Source organism: Cricetulus griseus (assembly GCF_003668045.3).
Source record: "Cricetulus griseus strain 17A/GY chromosome 1 unlocalized genomic scaffold, alternate assembly CriGri-PICRH-1.0 chr1_0, whole genome shotgun sequence".
Taxonomy (NCBI): Eukaryota; Metazoa; Chordata; class Mammalia; order Rodentia; family Cricetidae; genus Cricetulus; species Cricetulus griseus.
The window spans coordinates 252,305,568-252,329,304 of record NW_023276806.1 but is presented as its reverse complement, the minus strand read 5'-3'; the positions used below and the strand labels follow the sequence as shown (position 1 = coordinate 252,329,304).

Sequence of the window (23,737 nt, the reverse complement as noted above, 5' to 3'; positions counted from 1 at the left end):
ATTTATTGTAGGCCATGTGCAAGTATTGCATTTCAGATAGGAGTCTTGAGCATCCACAGATTGTGAAATACACATGGTATCTCAGAATCATTCCTACAAGCATTGTGGAATGATTTGCACAAATCCTGACATCCTTTTAGAGGTCCAGAATAATTCAATGGATATGTACTTTGAACAAATGAACTACCAGCTGGCTTATTTATATATTGAAAAGGTTGAGCCACAATATTAAAAAAGAAGTTTTACTATAATATCTCAAATCAATAAATAAAGGTATATTTTATAGAATGAAAATTTAGAGTACTCTAAACAGTATGAAGACAACATTTTTGAAAAAATATTATTTATGTGTATAAGTGTATTGTCTGCATGTCTGTGCATCAAGTGTGTGCCTGGTACCCATGGAGGCATAAAAGGAGTTAGAGTTATGAACTGTTGTGAGTTGCTATGGTAACTGTGGGAACTGAACCCAGGTCCTCTGGGAGAGCAGCCTGTGCTGAGCCATCTCTCCAGCCCCTAAGAGAATCTTCCAGAAGTTTCGAGTTTAGTTATAAAAAATCTATAGCATTTCTGAAATACCTGGGAGAAATTTTTAGTTTTGGGGTTTTTTTTTAATGATTTATTCTAAGTGGGGTGGTGATGGTACATACCTTTGATCCCAACACTTGGGAGACAGAGGCGGGGGGTCTCTGTGGGTTTGAGGCTAGCCTGTGAGTTCTAGGACAGCCAGGGCTGTTACACAGAGAAACCCTGTCTCAGGGAAAAAAACAAAACAAAACAAAACAAAACAAAACAAAACACAAAAAAAATCAAAAAGATTTGTTTTAATTTTATGTATATGAGTTGAGTAGTCATTCACCCCTACATGGATGTCTGCTAACCATGTGCAGTGCTCACAGAGAAGGGCACCAGATCTTACGGAACTGTAGTTATAAACAGTTGTTGGCATCCATGTGGATGCTAGGAACTGACCCAGATCTCCTGCAAGAGCAACAAATGCCCTTAACTACTGAGACATCTCACCAGCCCAGAAAAATTTTTACTTTTGCCCTAAATTTTAGTCTAGTAAAACTTGATTAATAATTACAAGTGGATAAAGGATAGAGCTCAATAACAGAGAGTTCAACACACAAAGGCCTGGCTTCAAGGGGAAAAAGAAAATAAAAACAATAATCAGATAAACAAAAGCAGATGGAAATGGCAAGTATACACACAACTTTAAAAGAGAAATATCCATCAAGTATAATCATGATTCAACTTGAAAAAAACACAGTAAAGATGTATCCTTCTTAATATGTGTACTTTGATGTGCCTACCCACATCCCTGCTTAGTTAGAACCGTTACCCCTGCATGCTCTTTAGTAGTCTCTGTACTCCAAACCCATGCCTGTGAGCATGAAGGTAACAAAGTTTTCTTCAACAGCCTGTAGGCTCACAAAATTGAACCTGTTCTTTTATCTGCCTGTGCTCATTTAGCCCACCAAGCAGTCTTTATTAAAGCTGCGACATCAGGCAGTCAAAGTTCATTAATACCATTTATATAATCTCTGCAATTTCAATTAACTCAGCAAGACATTCTACTACATGATAACAGTCTCATTAATTCAATAAAATCCCATAACTATTAACAATATGGTCGATGTTAAACGGGGTGTCACCTAGTACAAAATAATAGCTTTAACAGCTTGTGATGAAACTGAAGGCTTTTCCCCCTTAAATTTGATACGGCTAAATATTCAATCCTTCTACAGCAAGGTATTATTTCTCTGTAAGAATTTAACATGTAGAGGGGGTAATGAAGTCTTTTAAAGTGAAACCCAGGTATGTCACTACTTTCATATTCAGTAATTGATAGGCTTGTGAAATATTATGTTCCATACTCCTATCTAGTCTTTCCTATAAATAGACTGGTCTACATGCATCAAATGATGGCGTACGATGTTACATTATTTTCTCTGTGCAGAATGTGTTATTGAAGACTTCTTTGATTTAGTTTTGTCTTTTTCTGAAGAGAACTGAAGAAAGAGATTGAGGAAGACACTAGATGCTGGAAAGACCACCCTCCCTCTATGATCATGAACTAGTGGAATTTATATTATAAAAATGACCATCCTAACAAAAGTAAAAATCATAAAATTCACATAGAAATGCAAAAAAAAAAAAAAAAAACCCTGATAGCCAAAGTAATCCTGAGCAAAAGCAATGTTAGATATCAAGTCATGCCATGAAAGTTCAGTATATACTGTTACAGTAAATAAAAACAGTGTGATAAAACACAAAATTAGACCCGGAGATCAACGGAACAAAACAGAAGACCCAAATAGGAGTGCTATAACCTGGAGCTTCTTCATCCCAATACTCATCTTTGAGACACTAAATGTGAAAGTACTATGGCAAGTTTTAATACATAAGATATACATGCCAGATTATGACTGAGATCATACATTAATTTAGAAAGAAGGAACATTTGTATCTAAATTTTCCCACTGCAAAACATACTATTTTTCTATTTGTTTGTTTATTACTTTATTATCAAATATATCTGCAGACACTTGAATGAGATGCACATTTTCAATTTAAATTCTAAATGGCTACTGATTGGATGTAACTAATATGAACATATGTGATGGAACTGGGTGTGGCTCATTCCAGAGTTAAGTCTAGCTTGTAAGCCATAACAAACAGAGTTCTTAATATAATTGTAACCTGGCTTTGCTATATTAAAACCTTGTAAAGTTTATTTCTGGTTGAATATTGCCTTTTCCATAGTTATTTTCTGTTTCATTAAGCTACAGTTTGTCACTCAACTAGATGTAACTTTTGATTGCTTTGAATTTAATTTGAACTCTTATATACTTAGAAAACGAAAATATTCAAGTATATACATACATAGTGCAAAATAATAAACTTAAATAAGACATTTGTATGATTTATATATTAAATGATTTATATTTCAAAAAATTAAAATGATCTAGTAATCTTTGGTAATGAAATGAGTCAAAAGTCAGGGGCAAAGAATCTAGTTAAGAATCTTTAAAACTTAGCTGGGCATTGGTGGCACACGCCTTCAATCCCAGCACTCGGGAGGCAGAGGTAGCTGGATCTCTGTGAGTTCGAGGCCTGCCTGGTCTCCAGAGCGAGCGCCAGGATAGGCTCCAAAGCTACACAGAGAAACCCTGTCTCATACAAACAAACAAACAAACAAACAAACAAAAAGAATGTTTAAAACTTAAAAAAAATGCAGAACCTTTCTCAAATTCTACTATGGGTACACTTCAGAGGGACAGAAGTCTTGATTACTTTCAACTGATGCCACATATTAATAACTGCTCTACTGAGAAACAATATTTATGCCAGGCCATGGTGGCACACGCCTTTAATTCCAGCACTTGGGAGGTAGTGGCAGGAAGATCTATGTGAGTTCCAGATCAGCCTGGTCTACAGAGTGAGTTCCAGGACAGTCTCCAAAGCTAGAAAGAGAAACCCTGTCTCAAAAACAACAGCAACAACAACAAAATAAAAAAGAAACAGTATTTACACACAACTCTGAAAAGATTTATTACTAAAGTAGTTGCAAAGATGGGGATCACATATGAACTCCAAAAGTATACAGGGAAGATCAGACACCACAGAGAAGACAACCTGTCTTAAAAGGAGGAACGAGTGTTTCAATATGCATGCTCTTTGCTCTCTCCATCTGGCAAGCAGTGTTACCTTAATACTGTGTTAGGACTTTGGATAGAGCAAAGATTGCATTATTGTCCTGTCATTTGTTGAGCTGTATGGATATTCTCAGTCAATGGGTGCCACCTGTGAGATATTTTCATTACCTGTTTATAAAGCAACTGCTCATTTTCTCTAGCGTAACAGAACAGAACATCTGTAAGAATTTTTCTCACATTTTCTTGTTGGAAAAACTGCATTTCAGGAAATCTGAAAGAAAAGAAAAGAAAACGAACACATATTGAACTAAGTAGGAGTCCAGAAATATCCCCAGACGCTCATCTCTAAAAGGGTTCAAGGTCTGTAGAGTGTTTCACCTCAGCTTTTATCAACTATGATAGGATTAAAAAGGGGCAATAAAGGGAAAGAAAATAATTAGATTCCACAGGAACAAGACATCCTTCAACAACTAAACATTTCATTTTTTATATACTTAAATAATTTCATGTCAGAATTACAATGATTTTAGAAATAAACGTCAGTCAACCTATTTGGGGCTGAGAAGTTACTTTGTTTTTAGCCTGTTTGTAGAGGGTTGTTTGTTTCTTTCAGAGAAACAATCTGGTCTCACTAACTAGCTCAGACTTGTGTGGGAATGGTGATCTTCTGTTTCAGTTTTGGGTACTATATATAATTACAGGTATATGCCACCATGTCCGGTCACCCCATTTGGTATTTTGAAAATATAATAGGTTATTTGTGTAAGTAATAGTTTTCAAAAATAATCATTGTCATTATTTTTCTTGGTAGCAGGATTTCAACTGTGTATTATAGTACCATCAGTTTCATCTGATTAAAATGTAGAATTAAATGGAACACAAGTAAGTAAGCCTTGACTAAATATCTCTCTGCATAAAACTGCACAAGGTGCTTTGATATACTGTGACCATAGAAAAAGTAGATGGATAATCTGCTTGAGAAGAGTTCAAGGAGTTATCAGGGATGTGACAATGCACAACTGAAAGAAACCAGTGAGCAAACAGCAATGCACATACAATGTAAGGGCTGGAGGCAGGTCATCTAGAAGTGTCAACTGGGTTCAGTCAACAATTTGTAAAGAAGAATATGGAACATTAGTGTGACAGAAGGATAAGGAGGCACAGGAGGCGGCCAGTGGATCAGACAGAGTAACTGGAAATGAGAAGAGAAAGGGACATTGTGGCAGAGGAGAGCATGGCTTTGGTATATGAGAAAAGGTGGGGCAAGTTTAGAAAAAAAAGGTGTAACTGAGTTTATAACTGAGTAACACAATTCAGCAAATCCACATTCCTTATTAGGGAAGTGGTAAAAACTATAGGCAGGACTAAGCCTGAAAGAAGGGTATATCAGGAAGGAGATGGTATATCATTCGAAGAAATGAAAAACTCACAAATCTAAGCAGAAAAGCCTGTGTTAAAATTCATATTTCTAGCTGGAGCAAGGATGGCTTAGCAAAGGGGAGGTTGTTTGTTTATCTTCTGAATAAGCATGGCTTATTACTACTATCTAGAGCATGGAGGCACAGGCTATTACTACTACCTAGAGCATGGAGGCACAGAAGGCATTATTGAAAATGGCTAGTACTCTTCAGTAGAGTCTTTTAAAGACCAGTAACAACTGAGTACTCCGTTTTACTTACTGCTTTCTTTTGGAAACCTTGGCTGTGCTGTGCTTCATACTCATGTAGTGCTGGCTAACTGTGAGTATCAGCAGTTCCTCGAGTCCAGGCTATGCTTATAGTTGAGCTATGTTAAGCATCAAGGAGGAAGAATTTTTCAGATCCTATTTCTTTTATAATTGAGGCAATTTCTTCCTGAGTTTATGACTTAATCTTAAACTTTCCTTTCATGTGTAGGTGTGCCTAGACTCAGGTTTCTGGGCTCTACCTTTGGGGGCCGGGAAACCACCTAAGAATGTGAGGAAGGTGAACTCATATCTGTGCATGAACCTTACTGGGACAACCACCCAGATACCCCATCTCCCCACTTGACCTGCAGGCAGCAGTCAGGACAAATGGTCAATATACAATTAACGAAGTAAACTGATATTCTTAGAAAAGCAGCATTACAGGTCGGACAGAACAACACATATTAGTTAGGAAATCTCTGTGTCTTTCCCTTATGCTGTGACTTGAGCTTATCTCAGTTGTTAAAGTAGGTGCAGGAAAAATATCAATCAGCTGGCTCAACAATTTTGTATACTACTATTTTTTTTGTCTATTATTTTGGAAATGTTCTATGTACACTGACAAAAATAAGTACTGTTTGGGTGTTATAATACAATGATCATGGAAAAACTATGAAAACTGTTATACTCACTTTGCCTCATATGTCTATGAATTATGTATATAGTAAGTGCTTGCCATCTAAATATGAAAAATTAAATTACATTGTATACAATTCATGGTTTCATTTAAAGGCATGCTAATCACTTGGGAGATTAAAAGTGAGAGAGCCACAAGAATTAAATATCAGATAGACAATTGAAATTATTCATTTTTAGTAAATATCAACCAACTGAAAATGTGTTAGGCAGCAGCACGCACACTTCTGCTCTCCAAGGTTCAAGTGCCCATTCATGAAGTTTCATGTTACCCTATATATTTTATTTTTTAAGAAGTATGACTTATTCTTTAAATTCTGTTGAAACCATAGCATTGAATAACTGAGCAAGAAATACACACAAGAATTTGAAAAAGAAACACCAGTATGTACTCTTTCATAAGTTAGAAAAAGAACTAATCTTCACAGAAGGAACCTAGAGAAATCAGTACTGGCCAGTACTTGTGGGCAGACAGCATAGCGGCAGCACTGGGCCCCTTCATCCCTAGGGCTGAGAAAGGCACTTCCAGGAAAAGGGTTGTGATTTAAGATTCTCAGAAAGAAAAACCAAGTTCAGAATGTTGACCTACAAGAAATACTTGTTGTACAATATGCAAGCTGAGAGACATTTTTTTTTTTTTTTTTTTTATAGGAACAGACATAAGAGAGCAGGCACAGAGAGAAGCTCTTACAGGAATGGACATTATCACCTTCTGCGGTAAGCTCTAAGCTTCAGGTCAGCCTCTAGCTCTTCTGTCCTCCTAAGAGTCCCACACAACCATGCAGATTAGTATGGATTTGGGATGGAGAACGTAGTTTCAAAATCAGTGTGGTTCAGCTACCTAAGGCAAATCTTGTTTTGAATAAAATAAATACAAGACTGACCAAATAGAACAAAATTTAAAAATTTGAAAGATAAATAATAACTGTAACTTCATGCAAGAACAGAAAAGCAATAGTACTTTCAGAAAAAAATGTGATAATGAAAAACATTAATATTGAGAATGTTAAAGTTCTTGATTGACAGGCAGTGGTGGCACACACCTTTCATTCCAGCACTCAGGAGGCAGAGATAGGTGGAACTCTGAGTTCAAGGCCAGCCTGGTCTACAGAGCCAGCTCCAGGATAGGCTGGGACAGAGAAATCCTATCTCAGCCCATCCCCCCAAATGTTCCTGATTGAGACAAACAACAAAAAAACAAGTAGGAAAATAGGAGGGAAGAAAACCCACAATATAATAGGAGTAGAGACAAAATTAGTCTTTATTTATTTTGGTTTTTTGAGGCAGGGTTTCTCTGTGTAGCTTTGGAGCCTTTCCTGGCACTCATTCTGTAGAACAGGTTGGCCTTGAACTCACAGAGATCTGCCTGCCTCTCCTCCCAAATGCAGGGATTAAAGGCATGTGCCACCACTGACTGCCAACACATTCGATTATTAGATTAATGAAAAGCTGAAATCCAAGCAAAGTCACTTTTATACTTGGCCAGAAAATTAAAATAGGATTGGAAGACAGTTTTGTAATACTACTTAAAGAAATCTATATGATTAATGCAATCATCATAAGAAACCTCTATGCCATTTATGACAGGTAAAAGAAATCATGTATACAAGCCCATGAGGGCAGAATACACCCACAGGTGCACCTTTGGCAAGTGTCACTATGATCAATAGGTACATGGTGGAGAAATGGGAGAGAAGAGGAGTGGTTTGTGCACTGTGGAGAGAAGCAGAATTATAGACGAAAAGGTGGTAAGAACAGTTTAGTATGGTGGCCTACAATGCCACATGGGGCCAAGTGATATCCAGGTCTGAGCTGTGACTGAAGGCTCTGTCTGGGTCTGTGGTACTACCCAGCTGGGGTCTGTGTTGACGTCTGTGACCCATGTTACTATGGGGGCCATGGGAGAGGTGGCCCTAATGGTCTTGGCACTGGAGAACTTGTCCCACCCTTCGCTGGCTGCCACAGTGGTAGAGCTGGCCACAACCATCTATGGCTCTGGGAAAACTGCACCCCCCAACCCAGCTGCTGCAATGGAAGAGCTGGCCCTGCACACAGGAGAGTTGCATCCACCACTCAACATGAACATGGGAGAGATGGCCCTGATCTTCACCTGAGGAGGGTAGTCCTGGTGAAGCTCCTGACCAAAAAATTCAGTTACCACCCAGGCCAACATCCAGGGCTTTGAGTTGGCCCACTCTAATATTTACCCCATCTATGACATTCTAGAGCATGTGAAGTGACTGGTCCTGTGGAACCATGGCCACTGGATCTCCATGACCAACAGTGGGGTAGCTGAGTGAAGTTTTGGTGAGGGTCCAGTATTGATGATTTATCAGAAGTCTGGAACCAGACCAATAACTCATTGCAATGAACATTACAAGTATAACTGGGGAAAAGAGTATACTGTGTGACACACTGCCTTCCCAAGGCCACTAAGACAAATGAATAGATGATGGAGAAGCAGGAAAGATGGAGAAGTGAAATGTTTTTCTTTTCTTTCCTTTTTTAAAAAATTTTCTTTTGTGGGAACTACAAGAGTGAATGAGGACATGGAAAGAGTGGGAAATGAGTAGGATTGGAATATATAATGTGGAATTCCCAAAGAATCAATGAAAAATTATGTTAAATAAAAACATAAAGAAATCATATTTAGCCATAAAATAATCAAAATACAAAAGATAACCATGAACAAACACTACATTTATCATACTAGATGATTTCAAACTATATTACAAAGCAACAACAATATAGTATTGGTATAAAAAGAGACACATTGACCAACAGAGGAAAAGCAATGTCTTTTGTTTTTTTGACAATGACATAAAGAATATACAAAGAGAAAAGAAACAGTCTTTTGCTGGGTGGTAGTGGCACATGCCTTTAATTCCAGAACTCTGGAGACAGAAGCAGGCAGATATCTGTGAGCTTGAAGTCAGCCTGGTCTTCACAGTGAGTTCCAGGACAGCCAGCACCTCACACAGAAGACCCGTCTCAAAAAACAAAACAAAAACCCAAACAAACAAAAAAGAAAAAAAGGAAGAAAGAATGGCTGTCACTTATTAAAGAGTGTTGATAACATTGGATATCTGTAGGAAAATATTAAAACTGGGCCCTGAGATAAAATAACAAAGCAAAAACAAAACCCTCTAAAATTGTTTATAAATGACTAAATGTTAACATAAAACTGAAACTACTAGAAGAAAATGTAGGAGAAAGCATATCCTGGCCTGGGCAACGATTGTGCTTAGATTTAACTCTTAAAAGATCAAGGCCTACATAGACATTCCTCTAAAGAAGACACGGTGGCTAACGGATATGAAGTACTCTATACTTCTAAGCAATTAGAGATCTACAAATCAATGAGGTATCACTTCACATCTGACAGAATGGATAACCTCAAAAAGACAAAAGTATGACGTATGAGTGATTATGTGAAAATGGAATCCCAGACCACTGTTGGTGAGGATGTAAATTAATATTGCCATTATAGAAGATGGTATGAAGGATCCTTAAATATATAAAATTAGAATATCCACTTCTTTACACTTGCTGTAAGATTTGACATATCAAAGAAATGTCCATAATTCCAATTCCAATGTAGCACATAAAATATATACCAAGTGAGCACCTCCAATGGAGGGAAGATTGAGATGAAATGCACTATGCTTATACAACGGAAAACCTTTCAGCACTAAAACAGGAAGAAAATCTACTAGTTGTAAGAATATGAATGGAAATGGAAAACATGTAAGGAAAATAAAGTATAAACAGAAAGGTGAAATCTACATGTTTTCACTTATATATATGCTCTAAAATAATGGAACTCAAAGGTTATGGGCTGGATACCTGTGTAGTACTCAGCTTTCAAAACATGCCATTTTAAAAACTCTATGTGTGTTTGTAGTTGCATGCATGTGAGTGCTGGTGCCCACAGAGGAAAAAGGCATGGGCTCCCCTGGAGCTGCAGCTATAGGCAGCTGTTAGGAACTGATATAGGTGCTGGGAATTAAACTCATGTCCTCTAGAAGAACAGCTAGTGGTCTTACTGCTAAGCCATCACTCCAGTACCCAATACTCAAAATTCTTAAAATACAGGCAATCACCCAAATGAATGTGGCTCACTCAAAAAAGAAGAAAAGAAAAAACTGGCAAAAGCCAAAGGTTTCTGAACATGTGATTACCAAAAGTTAACTCAAAATAAACACCACAATGAATTCAAAGTGTTTCTGGCAATATTTGGCATTGCATCAGAAGTCTTCACTATAGACAGATATCTAGATTATCTTAACTCAATAGTTTTCAAAGAACAAAGATACAACAAAATACTTCCCAAGAAAGAAAAGGGTTAAGAAATGAGTAAAACGATGAAGGGCTTTGTCCCCGAATTATAGTACATAATTAGGTAATTAGAAGTATTAAAACAGACAATGCATTGGGCCCAGATGAATTAGTGAAGATGTAAGTATTCAATAAGATGCCCCAGGGGAAAAAAACAAAGCCCCTGGTAAGGGTTTATAGTCATGAAGCAGGACAAAGAAGCACAGAAGGACCTGAAGAAAAAATAACTGGTGTTATACCCATATTTCAAAAACAGAAAATCAAATTTAAGCACTTATCCAAACCTGAAAATGAGATGATGAAAACTCCCTAGTTTACCATTAACCACTCAAACAACTATAATACCTTACTGGGGTTTACTGTTTATGAACAACAGTCTAACGCAGAATGAAAACACATATATCAGAAGACAGGAATTCGAGGGAGTGTGAAGAGAGCATATAGGAGGAATGGAAGGGAGGAAAGGGAAGGGAGAAATGTTGTAGTCAAATTACAAAACAAACAAACAAAACAGGTGACCAACAAAAGTCTCAAGGGCTGAAAGGAAGATGTGTTTAAGACAATGCTGAGAAGTTGCAGGTACTGGAAGCCAAGAGAGGTCTTCAGGAGAAAGCTGGGGAAGGGGTGAGGGTATGAAAGAGACTGGTAAAGACAACCCAGGAACAGCTGCCAGCAAGGGCTTCAGTGACAATACGGAAACCAATATAGGACCCAAGGAGGACAAGAGTCCACTACTATACAAGGCAGATATCCTGACACACTGGAGCCTCTGGTCACACTGAAACAGTAAGCATGCTAATAAGCTGGGTGACACTGCTGAGGAGAATCCAAAAACAGTACTGAAGGAGTCATTTCCTGGCTCTCCTTCTCTAGGGTAGAATGAACAAAGACAAAGCAAAAGGAAAGAACTGGGAAGCATGCATGTGCAAGAAGCTGTTGACTTTAAAATCTTCAATTCTCAGCCTCTCCAATCAGCAACCAATGTTAACATTATGGCACTGTTTCTTGGCAAAATAAAATCTAGGACACAGACGGAAAAATAAAGATTAAAGATGAAACCAGAAGCTTGACTGAGAAACCCTTTTGTAAGAGCTAAAATAAAGCTACAGAAAATTCTTCAATCATGGGGAAAAAAAGCTCTTGAAAAGGGTTTAGAAGTGTGCCCCCATTCCTGCCGCCCCAGGGTTAACAAGAAGACTACAGACCAACCTGAACCTAACAGCCTCTCACAGCAGTTACTTGGTCTAAAATGTCAAAAATTCATAGTTGAGAAATACTGAACTGGAAATGCGGATTTTAATTGTCACCACTTTCTAAATAAGCTGCAACATGCGGATTCATTTATGTTCTGTCCAATTTGTTTCATATGTGCTTTGTGCACTGAAAGTATTCAATAAATGTTTCTTAAACAGAAGAAGGATTCAAGGAATGAAGTAGATGGCTAGCCACAAATATATGCCCACCAAGGAGACTACAAAGATACCTAAGAATTTTGGAGCTTAGAGAAAGCTGGAGATCTGTACATAATTTTAAGTGATAACTCACAACAAAATGTGGGTATATAAAAGAAGAAGCAGTCTTTATTAGAATGTACAACTTCTATAACAGCTGTGGGTCATAGTAATTTACCAAAAAGTAATTTGTAGCAGGAAATCTCTTTGGTCTTAATAATAAAAACTCGGAGTAAGCTATTGGGGAGTGGGGGGGTGAGCTGAAAGATCAGAGAAGCAAAGCAGCAGTAAAAATGACTATCCTACCAAAAGCAATCTACAGATCCAATGCAATCTCCATCAAAACTCCAACACAATTCTTCACAGGTCTTGAAAAGGCAATTCTCAGCTTCATGCAGAAACACAAAAAAACCAGGATAGTTAAAACAATCCTGAAATGTAAAAGAACAGCTGAAGGTATGACTTTCTTTACTTCAAGCTGTGCAACAGAGCTATAGTAATAAAAACAACACACATTGGCAGAAAAACAGAAACGTTAATCAATGGAATCAAACTGAAGACCCAAACATAAGTACACACAGCTATGGACATCTGATTTCCCTTATAAAGAAGCCAGACAGAAATACACACTGGAATAAAGACAGCATCTTCAACATATGGTGCTGGTCAAACCGGATGTCTGAATGTAAAAGAATCCAAATGGATTCATATTTATCATCCTGTACAAAACCCAACTCCAAATGGACCAAAGACCTCAACATAAAACCAGATACACTGAACTGGAGAGAAGAGAAAGTGGAGAATAGTTTTGAACTCATTAGTACATGAAAAAAAAAAAAACTTTCTGAACAGAACACCTTTAGCACATGCACTAAAATTAACAATTAGCAAATGAAATCTCATGAAAATGAAAAGATTCTCCATGACAAAGAACAAGGTGGTTTGAATACAGCTGTAGCCTGTAAGGGAAAAGATCTTTACCAACTATACATCCAATAGGGAGCTGACATCCAAAATTTACATAGAACTCAAAAAACAGGATATCAAGAAAACACATAATCTAACTTAAAAAATGAGGCAAAAACAGACCTAAACAGAGAATTCTTCAAAGAGGAAACTCAAATGTCGAAGAAACACTTAAAGAAATGTTCAACATCCTTAACTATCAGGGAAATGCAAATCAAAACTACTTTGAGATTCTATCTTCATCTGTCAGAATGGTTAAGATCAATGAAAGTGACAGCTCATGCTAGAGAGGATGTGGAGTAAGGGAGAACACTCCTCCATCGCTGGTGGGTGTGCAAACTTATACAGCCACTATGGAAATCAGTACGGAGGTTCCTCAGGAAGATGAGAATCAATCTCCTTCAAGACACGGCATATAAGGCATATACCCAAAGGATGTTTCATCCTCCCACAGAGACACTTGCTCAACAATGTTCATTGCTGCTCTATTCACAGTAGCCAGATATTGGAAATAACCTAGATGTTCCTCAACAGAATAATGGATTATTAAAATGTGATACATTTGCACAATGAAGTCTTACTTAGACATAAAAAAATTAAATCATGAAATTGGCAGGTAAATACATACAACTAGAAAAAGAAAAACCATCTTGAGTGGGGTCCAAAAAGACAAATGTAGTATGTATTTACTTTTATGTAGAAATTAGCTGTTGGGTCAATGATAACCAAGTTATAACCTAAGAACCCCAAAGGTTAGATACAGAGTAAGGGACTAGGTTAGATAGATAGCCCTCCTTAGGACAGGGAAATAAAACATATAGTTGTTGATGCATGGGAGTTCTGAAATAGGAGGATCAAGTGGGGAAGGGGACAGGAAATTAAGAGCCATTGAGCGGTACTATGGGAAAAATACAAGAGAAGCTCTGTAAAATACATACATAAATGAATTTGATCTAAATGAAATTGCCAAATAATAAGGACACACAGTCCCAAATGAACATCTCTTGTCACCAAATGAAGTTTCCAATAGTGGGACTGGGTAATATCCAATTGAGTTGTTGGCCAAAAGGGTTCCACGGGAATCCCACAAACAACCCAGGCTGTTGCCAAGACAGGGAAGCTACTGTCCACAAAATGACAGCATGGTCACATTGGTGGAGACAACACCTGCACAACTCACTGAACATGGATAAGTCTAGCTGGTACCTACTTAAAGCATTCACCCCTACATGATGGTGTCTTTGGCACAGGAGGGTAGCCTGCAAGCTACCAAAAGAGAAGTGAAAACACCAAGCCAAACATAAACCTTTTGTCTGACAATGGTGTTCTGCCTGAAAGATATGCTAGTATAATGGTGGCACAAAGCCTGTGGGAGTAACCAACTAGGAACTGATTTGACAGAGGGCCCACTCCATGAGAATGACAACATACCCAAAACTGTCCTGAGACTAGCCTAAGGACTTGTGATAAAACCAGATACTACGAGGTTCGAAAAAAAATAGCCATAAAATAAATCCTAATGACATTATGTTATACTCATAGATCAGTGCCTTGCTCTGCCAACATCAGAGAAACTTCCTTCTGCAGCAGACGGGAAAATACGGAGACCTACAGCCAGACAGTAGGCAGAGAGTGAGAGACCTTGAAACATGCAGCCCTAAATGGGATGTCTTCATGCAATCCTTTTCCTCAGGGATCAGGGGAGCCTTCTGAAGAGAAGGTGGAAAAACAGAAAGAGCTAGAGGGGAGGCAGACACCAAGAAAAAAATAAGTCAACATGATCAAAGCTTACACGAACTCCTGGAGACTGAGGCAGCCTGCACAGGGCTGCATGGGTCTGCACTAGATTCTTTGCATATAAACTATGGCTTCAAGTGTAGTTTTTTTATGGGATTCTCGGGGGTGCAAACAAGTATGTCTCTGTTTCTGGGTCCTTCTCCTGGGCTCTATTCCTTCTGCTAGTTTTTATTTTATTTAATTATTATCTTATAAGCCTGGTTGTTTTCTAATGAAAGACAAGAAGGGGTGGATCTGGGTGGGAGGAGTGGCAAGGAGAAACTGCTAAGAGGGAGGGGAAACTGTAATCATGATATATTATTTGGGGAAAAAAAAACCCAACATCTATCTTCAATAAGTGGAAAAAAAACAACAGCAGTATGAAACACTTATTTCTAAGTTATGTATGCAACAACAATAATAATTTTAGTTTTTACCTTAAATGTGAAATAAGGACTGTGGGCCATTGGACAGAGGAACTGTTTTTTCTATCCCTGAAAATCTGTTTTCTCCCCCTCTTTAATATTTAAAAAACACACACACAGGTTGCTGACAACTCATGGAGAGCGGCTTGTGTTGTAGTTTTCACTTTCTCGGCTGTGAATAAGTGCATATGTGAGGGCTGGTTGTGAATGCACAAGCGTGTACTTTGTCTGCATTAAATAAAATCACAACCCGAAGCACATCTCTTCATTCATGTGTGCCTGCAGTCCACCTCAAGGAGACGGAAAATATAAATACAAGCTGCTATTTTGGTGTGATCACATGAATATGGCAGCTTGTATTTTTTTCCCCTGTAACATTTTAACACTGGGCAGATTGTCTGCATTAACACACACCAAAATCAATTCTGCTTTGAAATTGCTTGTAAAATCCCCCTTTCCCTAGAGTAATTTGTTTTTAATTTAAATAAAAGTAGATTGTAAGGAAACTGTGTAAAATATTCCAACAGTTAGGACATTCTGGGAGTACTTCTGGAGAAAAGGGAGTGAAGGCAAATGTAGACTTCACATTTAAAAGAATAATAATTAAATAAATAAGTTCTGCAAAATTGTTTGGATAGCACTAATATATCAGTGTTTTCCAACAATGGTCTGCTTGCTATCAGTATACCACAATGTAATAGAGAATTAATTACACTTGACCAAAACTTATTAAGTCTTATATATTATAAAAATTGCATATTTCTAAAGGAAAAAGAAAACAATGCAAATATTCAGCATCTGCCAGTTACATATCCAATATGAATAAAACCTAAACATATTCATATAATACACTACACATAAAATAGGAATTATCTATATAATAGTGTTCAACAAAACCTTCTACAAAGTTAGAAATAGTCGACATAAGTCTGTCCAATAGCCATTAAGATTTGAATTTGATTAATGTAAAAGACACTTAATTTTAAATTTTATTTACAAATACCTTAGTCATTGATGTATTGTTTCTAATCAAGTGACTAGTACATATCTATAGTTTAAAAGAGAATTTTGCAATTATTAATCAGTACTCAAAATGGTAAATGATTTTTTTAAAAGTGAGGATACAGTTTATTTGGCCTATATATGAATTATAAATAAAAGCAAGCTCTAAAATAAAAAATATTCTATCCTTCAAAAAGCGAAAGTAAAAGTGACTAACTGCATCATGTAGACTCACATAGGAAACAGAAATATCTGAAATGGTAGCAATTAGTAAGAAGAAAAAAAGACCAAAAGCTAAAGACAATGACCAGCAAATCATACAGGCAAGTTGAAGTTAAAAGGAAAATATTATAATTCAAAGAACTTTTAATCATCCACTTCAAGAGACAGAATGTATCTAAAGAAAAGATGACACTATTTGGCAAAGCTCATGGTATGTTAATCTGCAAATGGCATTATAGATACTGTATATTTTTAGAACAGACCTTGACAGACCAAATAACATACTTCTTTGGCATCTAGTATGAAAATGCTATTGCATCCTAAACTCAGTTATTTTAAATAATGTTAAAATTTAAAATTGCTAACATTTGGGCTTTTTAATTAAAATGGGGCAAAAAAAAAATTTTTCAGTACAATCCATACACTAAATTAGAAATTCTAGAGACTGGACATTAATTTACCTTATATCATGGTTTTGTTTCACTAATAAAAATAGGGATAGTTACTTCATTAGCCTCAGATAAGGAACAATTAATTTGAAATATAAGCCTCTTAAAAGTAAAAATTAAGCAGTGGCTTAAAATGAATATTAAAACAATTTAAGAGGAAAATATTTAACACAATGAATATCCAGGTCAAAAACAACCCAACAATCAAATTTTCTTATTTAAACCCAGGCTAGAAGGTTGATGCTAATGGATTGTTTAAACATGTGTATGTTTGGTAAGATTGAAAGATGTTAACAAGTACAGTGAAAGTGAGGCAGCATGTATTGCCGTTGACTATCACAATTATGGGTCTTTTATTGTGCAACAATTTGGCAATGTGTCTTGAGACTAAAAAACAAACAAAAACAAAAACAAAAAAAAAACAGCCTAAGTCAAAACAAAGCAACAAACCACCACAAAACCAACAACAACAACAGAACCAAAAGTGAGACTCAGCAGCTCTTTGCATTCTCAGGGTCCATCCATAAGATGAGAAGTGGAGACAAACTAACTCCAAAGGCCTTGGATACACGGCTTCTCCTATGGTACCAAGTGGTCTCACTGTAATGCTTTTTGCTGCTTTCCCTATTAGACTTGAACTTCTTACTGTGTACCTGTCATACTTATTTTGGCATCTATCATGCCAGACAACCGTTGAGATTAATAAAAATGTCATGAATGTATATGAGATAAACTTAAATAAATGTAAGAGCAAAGTTACATATCATACAAAAGTTACAGGAAAATTCAATGGAATGAAAAATAGGCACTTGAAAAAGACCATAATATGTGTCCTGAATATGGTGAGTGGCAGGGGCCCTCAACAAGCTGTGGTTAAGCAGAATGCTAGGCAAAACCTGTTCTGAAATAATGACAGAAAGTAACCCTGTGACAGGGAGTTAGATGTGTGTTATACAAAGAGGAAAGTCTACTCTGTGGCCATAGACAGTCACAGGGGTTTGACTATAAAGCCATAGGATTATAAATTTGCCTTGAGCACATGGAATGGACTGCAGGAGAAAAGATACCAAATATATCAAATGAGAACAACAAAAAACAGCTCATAGATAGATAGGAGGCTGAGAACTCCAAGCAGAGCAGCAATAATTCAATAGAACAGAGTAAACTGATTTGTATTTAGCAATATAAAAGGTGTGTCATCAGTCTATTCACTCCCATCTTTACTACTACATCTTCAGTTTAAGTCACTGGCACCCTTTACCCCTAAAGACTCGGTTATCTTCCAACAGCTTCCTAGTACGATGTGAACAAACCCAGACTTCTAAGCATGGTTTGTGTACGGAATCCCATCTTTTTAGATTCCTTTCTTTAAATGACTTAGTTCTAGTCATACCTCACTTCATTTTGTTCCTCTCAACACTCATTTTTAGGGGCAATTTTTGAACAGGTGTTCCCACTGCCTGAAATACTACTCTGCTAGATCTGTAAAAGGATGGTTAGTATAAATCTCTTCTCGGAGATTCCTTCTCTAATCAGGTTCCTAAGGCAAATATAACTATTTGCTGTTCTCACAGTACATACCCACTATTCCACTTCACTTCTACAGAGCTGTTATCTCCCCTTTTGAAAGTGTAGGAAAAATCAATCCATACATAACACAGGACACAATGCATGTTTTAAAAAGCCCAAATTCTTCAGTATAAACTTGTCTGAATGGCACTTTTTTGCTTCCATTGTATTACTGGTAATTTTGTAGATTTAACTGAAAATGATGGATTTAAGATCACTAGGAGCTAGGGATGGTGGTTCATTCCTTTAATACCAGCATTTGGGAGGGAAAGGCAAGATCATGAGTTTAAGGTCGTCCTTGGCTATGCAGGGAATTCAAGGACAACTAGGGATAAAAGTGACCCTGTTTCAAAACCAAAAACCCACTACCACCACCAGATGGAAAGTGGTAAAATATTCAAGCTATTAGACTTTAATGATTTTGAAATTTGGTTACTGTAAAGTAATACTAGTTACCCTATCTTCAATACTCAGTCTTCTGCAATTTTTTTTTTGTTTTGTTTTTCAGTTTTTGTTTTGTTTTGGGATAGAATCTTCCTACATAAACCAGGTTGCACTGGATTTCCCAGACATCTCCTTGTCTTATTCTCTGTAGCACCAGGGGTAAAGGAGTGTGACATTGGCCATCTTGACTCCCAGCTACACTTTGAACTATAGGCCCTCCCACCTATCTATTCTGAATCTTGTATGTGCCTTCAAATATACTAGTAGGGGGAAAAAAAAAAAACAGGAGAAAAATTAACTATATGTATTGATGCACACACATCTTATATTTTTCTGGGGTGAAAAAACAGAACAGAAAAAAAAAAGAGACAAAGACCTGTTTTCCATATCTAATGATGTCTTACTCAGCCAGGGAAAACATCTGAGCTCAGTAAGCAAAATGATTGATAAGGTCTTGCTCGGATTACTTAGAACAATCTATACTCCTCTCTCACTTTGTATTTTATGATCACTCTGGACCACTCTGGTTTCTAAGTGTGCGGTTCTAGGCTAGTGCCATCACCTCTCCACTTCCATTTAATATTTAGAAAGATGAAATAAAATTTGTCCTCTGAGATGTAATAGTTTTAAAACTTTTAAAAATAAATACCGCTACTATTTGGCTAGTAACATGTAATTCTATGTGTTTTCAGGATGAGGTCTGTTTTTTCAACACTGATTAACAAAGTTCTTAAATGGTCGATGAGGAAATTCCTTCATCTTTAAAAAGAATCAGTATTTTCTATGAGCCTCATATGTGCCGATACAAAGGTGCTTCAGTTTCTGGAAGTTGGCACTAAAGAGACCAGGTACTGCCCTCTGAGAAGAGCTTATTTTACAAAATGGGTGACTCCTGAACTAACTGGGAGACGCAAGATAATTAAAATGATTCCCACTGCACACATTAGCTGCAGTTTAGCTGATCTCTCAACTCCTGATTCTTTGAGTTATTACCATTTTTAAACAGAAAATCCCATCTGTTGAATAGTGTAGGTAATTAGGTAGTAGTTCAAGTCATCTGATGCTTCAGTGTTTTGGTACATAAATGAAAGACTTGAATGTCAGAAAGCCAGAGGCCTGGTACTGTTATAGACAGAACACGCTGGAAATGTTGCAGGTTAAATATTTCTAAAGCATTCTCTGTGGCTTCATAGTAAGTGCAGCTCCAAAGATTAATGTTACTAACATTGTATAACAGCTGAACCACAAAGCTTTCTAAATCACTACTTTACTTTGCATGCATGCCCAAAATTTTGAGGGCACTGAATCAATATTCAAAAAGTTTTGAATTCTGAACCATTAAGGATTCAGGATTTTTGGATTAAGGATTACTAACTGACACATTCTACACAGACAGTCAAAATATGACATGTTCTATTTTCAAGAAATTTTGGCAAGGGATAACCAAACTTAAGTGATTAATTCATAAAACCTTTGGGAGGTAAGTACTATTATCTTCATTTACAGAAAAGGACACTAAGATAGAGGACACTGAGAATAATTTGACCATAGTTCTACCATGCATTATCTAGAACTCACACTGGATCTTGGAGGCAAACCCAAGTATTTCCTAACAGACAATGCAGAAAGATGAGTTCTCATTTGTAACAATGATAGGATATTTACTATGCAAAAGAGGTGACTTTTCATGTGAATGTCAATAGATTAACACAACAGCTTATTTACAAACCTGAATAGCACCCAGAAAAAAACAAGAAGGATAACTTCAGTAAACAGTAAGAAGGACACAGAGTAACTTCGTTGGAAGGCAATTTAACTGTAGACACAGAAATAAGCTAAGTATTATCAATATAAATAATCACACAATACAACACTTTCAGAATAATGGAAAGGATCAGAAATTGTTAAAGGTAACATAACTTTGGTTGATGTGCAGCTTAAGTTGAATATTTTGAAATCTTGGAGAAAAAAATCTGTAAAATCAAAATTTATTTAAAAAAAATAAGTTTCCAAGTAGAATAGTGCAATCACTTAAGGCTCCTCTAGGGTTCTCACACTGTGTTAAGATTTCAGAGAAGTAACACCATTCTGATTAGTGAACAAAGCACAGCTCTACATACGTTCTTTTGACATCTTGCTCAATCATGGATCGTAGTTCTTTATCTTGAAAGAACTTGTTCCAAAGACTCTGGAAAAATGAGAATAACCTAATTAAAACAATCCCACACTGCTTGACTTTTATGACTTTAGTTTAGCAATTTAAGTGATTGAATTTACTCTTCTCTAAGCTGCCACTTTAGATTTCTCAGAAACCTGACAGAAATAATTTTTATTAAAATCTAGTCTAATTCAACCCCTTACAATTTTTTCAATTCCTTGCTGTATGCATTTTTGAAGTTTCATCATCTCTGTAGGATGAAGGGCATTCCACTACTGTTTCCTAGTCTAAGAGGCATTTACATTCTCAAAATGTTAACTTGGGGAAATTCTAAAAACTGTAATGATGGGGTAAAGTGGCACACACCTTTAATCCCCTCACACTGGTGGCAGAGGCAGGAAGGTATCTATGAGTCTGAGGCCAGCCCTAACAAGTTTCAGTCTAGCAAGGCCATGTAGTAGGAACCTCTCTTAACAAAACAAAGGAACAAAACTAACCATCTAAAAGTTATTTCATATCTTATGGTGCTATAGCAAAGTTCATGCATCAGAAAAATTTTAATATAGCTATAAAATGGGAAAAAATTCTTTCTCAACTACAAACATAGGTGTAGGGCAGCAATGAAAAAGTAAGTTATATAGTCTCTGTTAAGTAATAACTATCCTGCACTCCATCAGGATATAAGCTTCTACACAGTCACTATGGGTAGGTAATTTCTTCCAGGGACAGTCCTACCAAATGTGTACTTCTAAGGTGCTCCTTAGCTACTTCCCACTCCACTGCATCCCTCATAGGGATGCTATTCCATTTTAGAGTTATCTCTTATGAGACCCACTGCACTTCCCCCTAGTGTCACTTATAATACATAAGTTTTTGCTCATTCATGCATGCGTGTAAATACACGCGTACACACACACACACACACACACACACACACACACACACACACACACGTGTCTTAGGGATGGAACCCAGGTGGCCAGGCTTGTAGGCAAGTACGTGAAAATTTAATTTTGAACACAAAAAATTCTTAGAATGTGAACACAAGCCTATAATTAGCAGTTAATTATTCAGATGAAAGTTACCCAGGGATAAATAGACAATCCATTTATTTCTCGATATTATAATGGATTAATGTTTATTAATTAATTAAATTAGCTAAATTCTGGCAAATTTTCCATGAAAGAAAACTGAGTTCAAGAAAACAGGTAGCCAGTTTTTATGTTGAAACACAGCTCATATTAATGTCAATATGTTTAAAGTCAAAATCAACTGTATAAATTTATAATAACAATAAAATATATTTTGGAAGACAACAGATAACTTGAAATTACCATTCATTTTTCAAAAATAGAGTAATCCTACATTTAAAAAGCAAGAAACAATTTATAGTGCAGTGGGTAACTCAGGAGAAATTGCTGTGGTGTAGATCCTGACAGCTCCCAAAGGCTGCTGTGTTGAAGGCTTAGTGACGTAACACCATTTGGAGGCAGGAGAACCTTCCAGAGATGGGTCCACAGGTGCTGAGCAGATCCCTCAATGGGGAAGATGCAAGCGTGAGGCCTGAGTGTGAGTCCCTAGCACTACACAAAGCTGAACATGGCCTTTTGTGGCTGTAACTCCAGCACTGGGAAAAGAGACCAGGGGATGCTACTCAGAAGCTGACAGCAAGCTTGAGCTTTAGAGGAGGACCTAGTCTCAAGGGAACAAGGCAAAAATGATAGCGCAGGATACCATGCTCACCTTTGACTTCTACAGGTGTGCATATATACGTGCACTCATGCACTACACACACACACACACACACACACACACACACACACACACACACACACACACATTAGGATTTAGGTAGTTCAGTATTTAGAATAATGAAAACACAGGGCATGAAATACATTGTTTGCAAGGGATTTTCATATAAAGTACCCTTACACTACACATTAAAGTGTGTTTTTCAGAATGAAAAAAAGTTAGAACACAGGTTTGAGAGATGACTTGGTAGTTAAGACCCTGGCTGCTCTTGTAGAGTACTTGGTTTGGTTGCCAGCTCCCACATAGTGGCTCATAACCACAAATAACTCAAGTTTCAGGGAATCTACCATGCTCCTTTGGCTTCCAAAGCCACCAGGCACACACAGGGTACACAGACATACATACAAGGCAAAACACCCATACACATAAAAGAATGAATTAATTTTAAAACAAACAAACATAATAAAAAGGAACATTACTCCTTCATCTTGTGAAAGGGGATTGTTGATCATCAGATCCTGCTGGCCAACAACTTTCCTTGGATTAGTGATATGCTGGTAAAGAAAGAGACATATAGCAAGATCAGAGGCTAATGAACTTTAAAGTAAGCATATGAAAATAACTGCAGTAGTTACATTTACTCTTTACTTACTATTTCTTTAATACTGCTATACCATGCTCTTAGTTCTTTAATTCTACTTATCCATTGACTTTTATCTTGAGGAAGAACACAAAGAAAGAGCTATTGGGGGAGGGAGGAGAAAAAGAGAAAACATTGTAAAAAAAAAAAATCTACTATGTATGAAAATCAGGCTAAATAAGATCTTTTGAAACTTTAAAGAAACACCACATTCATAATATGTCCCATTCAATATAATCATTTCATTTCCCAAAGTATATTCATGGATATATTAAAAATATGTTTAGAGTAGTCAAAAATTAAGCAATCAATGCTTAAAAGCAAAATTTAAAAAGTTAAACCACAAAATAGATTTAGCTTTCTTCAAGATTGATTCTAAAAAGGCAGGAAAACACATGGAGGCTCAAATCTAATGGTCCTGGGAATGGTAGAAAGGTACTGCAGGCAGCAACTGGTAAACAATCCCTAGGTTTGCATCAAGTCAGTGACCTGAGGGCTGAGGGCACAGAAATGAGGCTGCA

General features: G+C 36.9%; 1 protein-coding gene across 1 annotated transcript in view; it reads right to left on the bottom strand.

Moving 5' to 3' along the window:
* The window catches only part of Tbc1d5 (TBC1 domain family member 5), a 433,073-nt gene that overhangs the window by 174,942 nt on the left and 234,394 nt on the right, over window positions 1-23,737 (bottom strand). Inside the window, 4 exon segments of the mRNA XM_027394567.2 lie at window positions 3,831-3,933; window positions 20,787-20,854; window positions 23,056-23,130; window positions 23,229-23,318. Of these exon segments, the coding sequence (XP_027250368.1) occupies window positions 3,831-3,933; window positions 20,787-20,854; window positions 23,056-23,130; window positions 23,229-23,318 (336 nt within the window).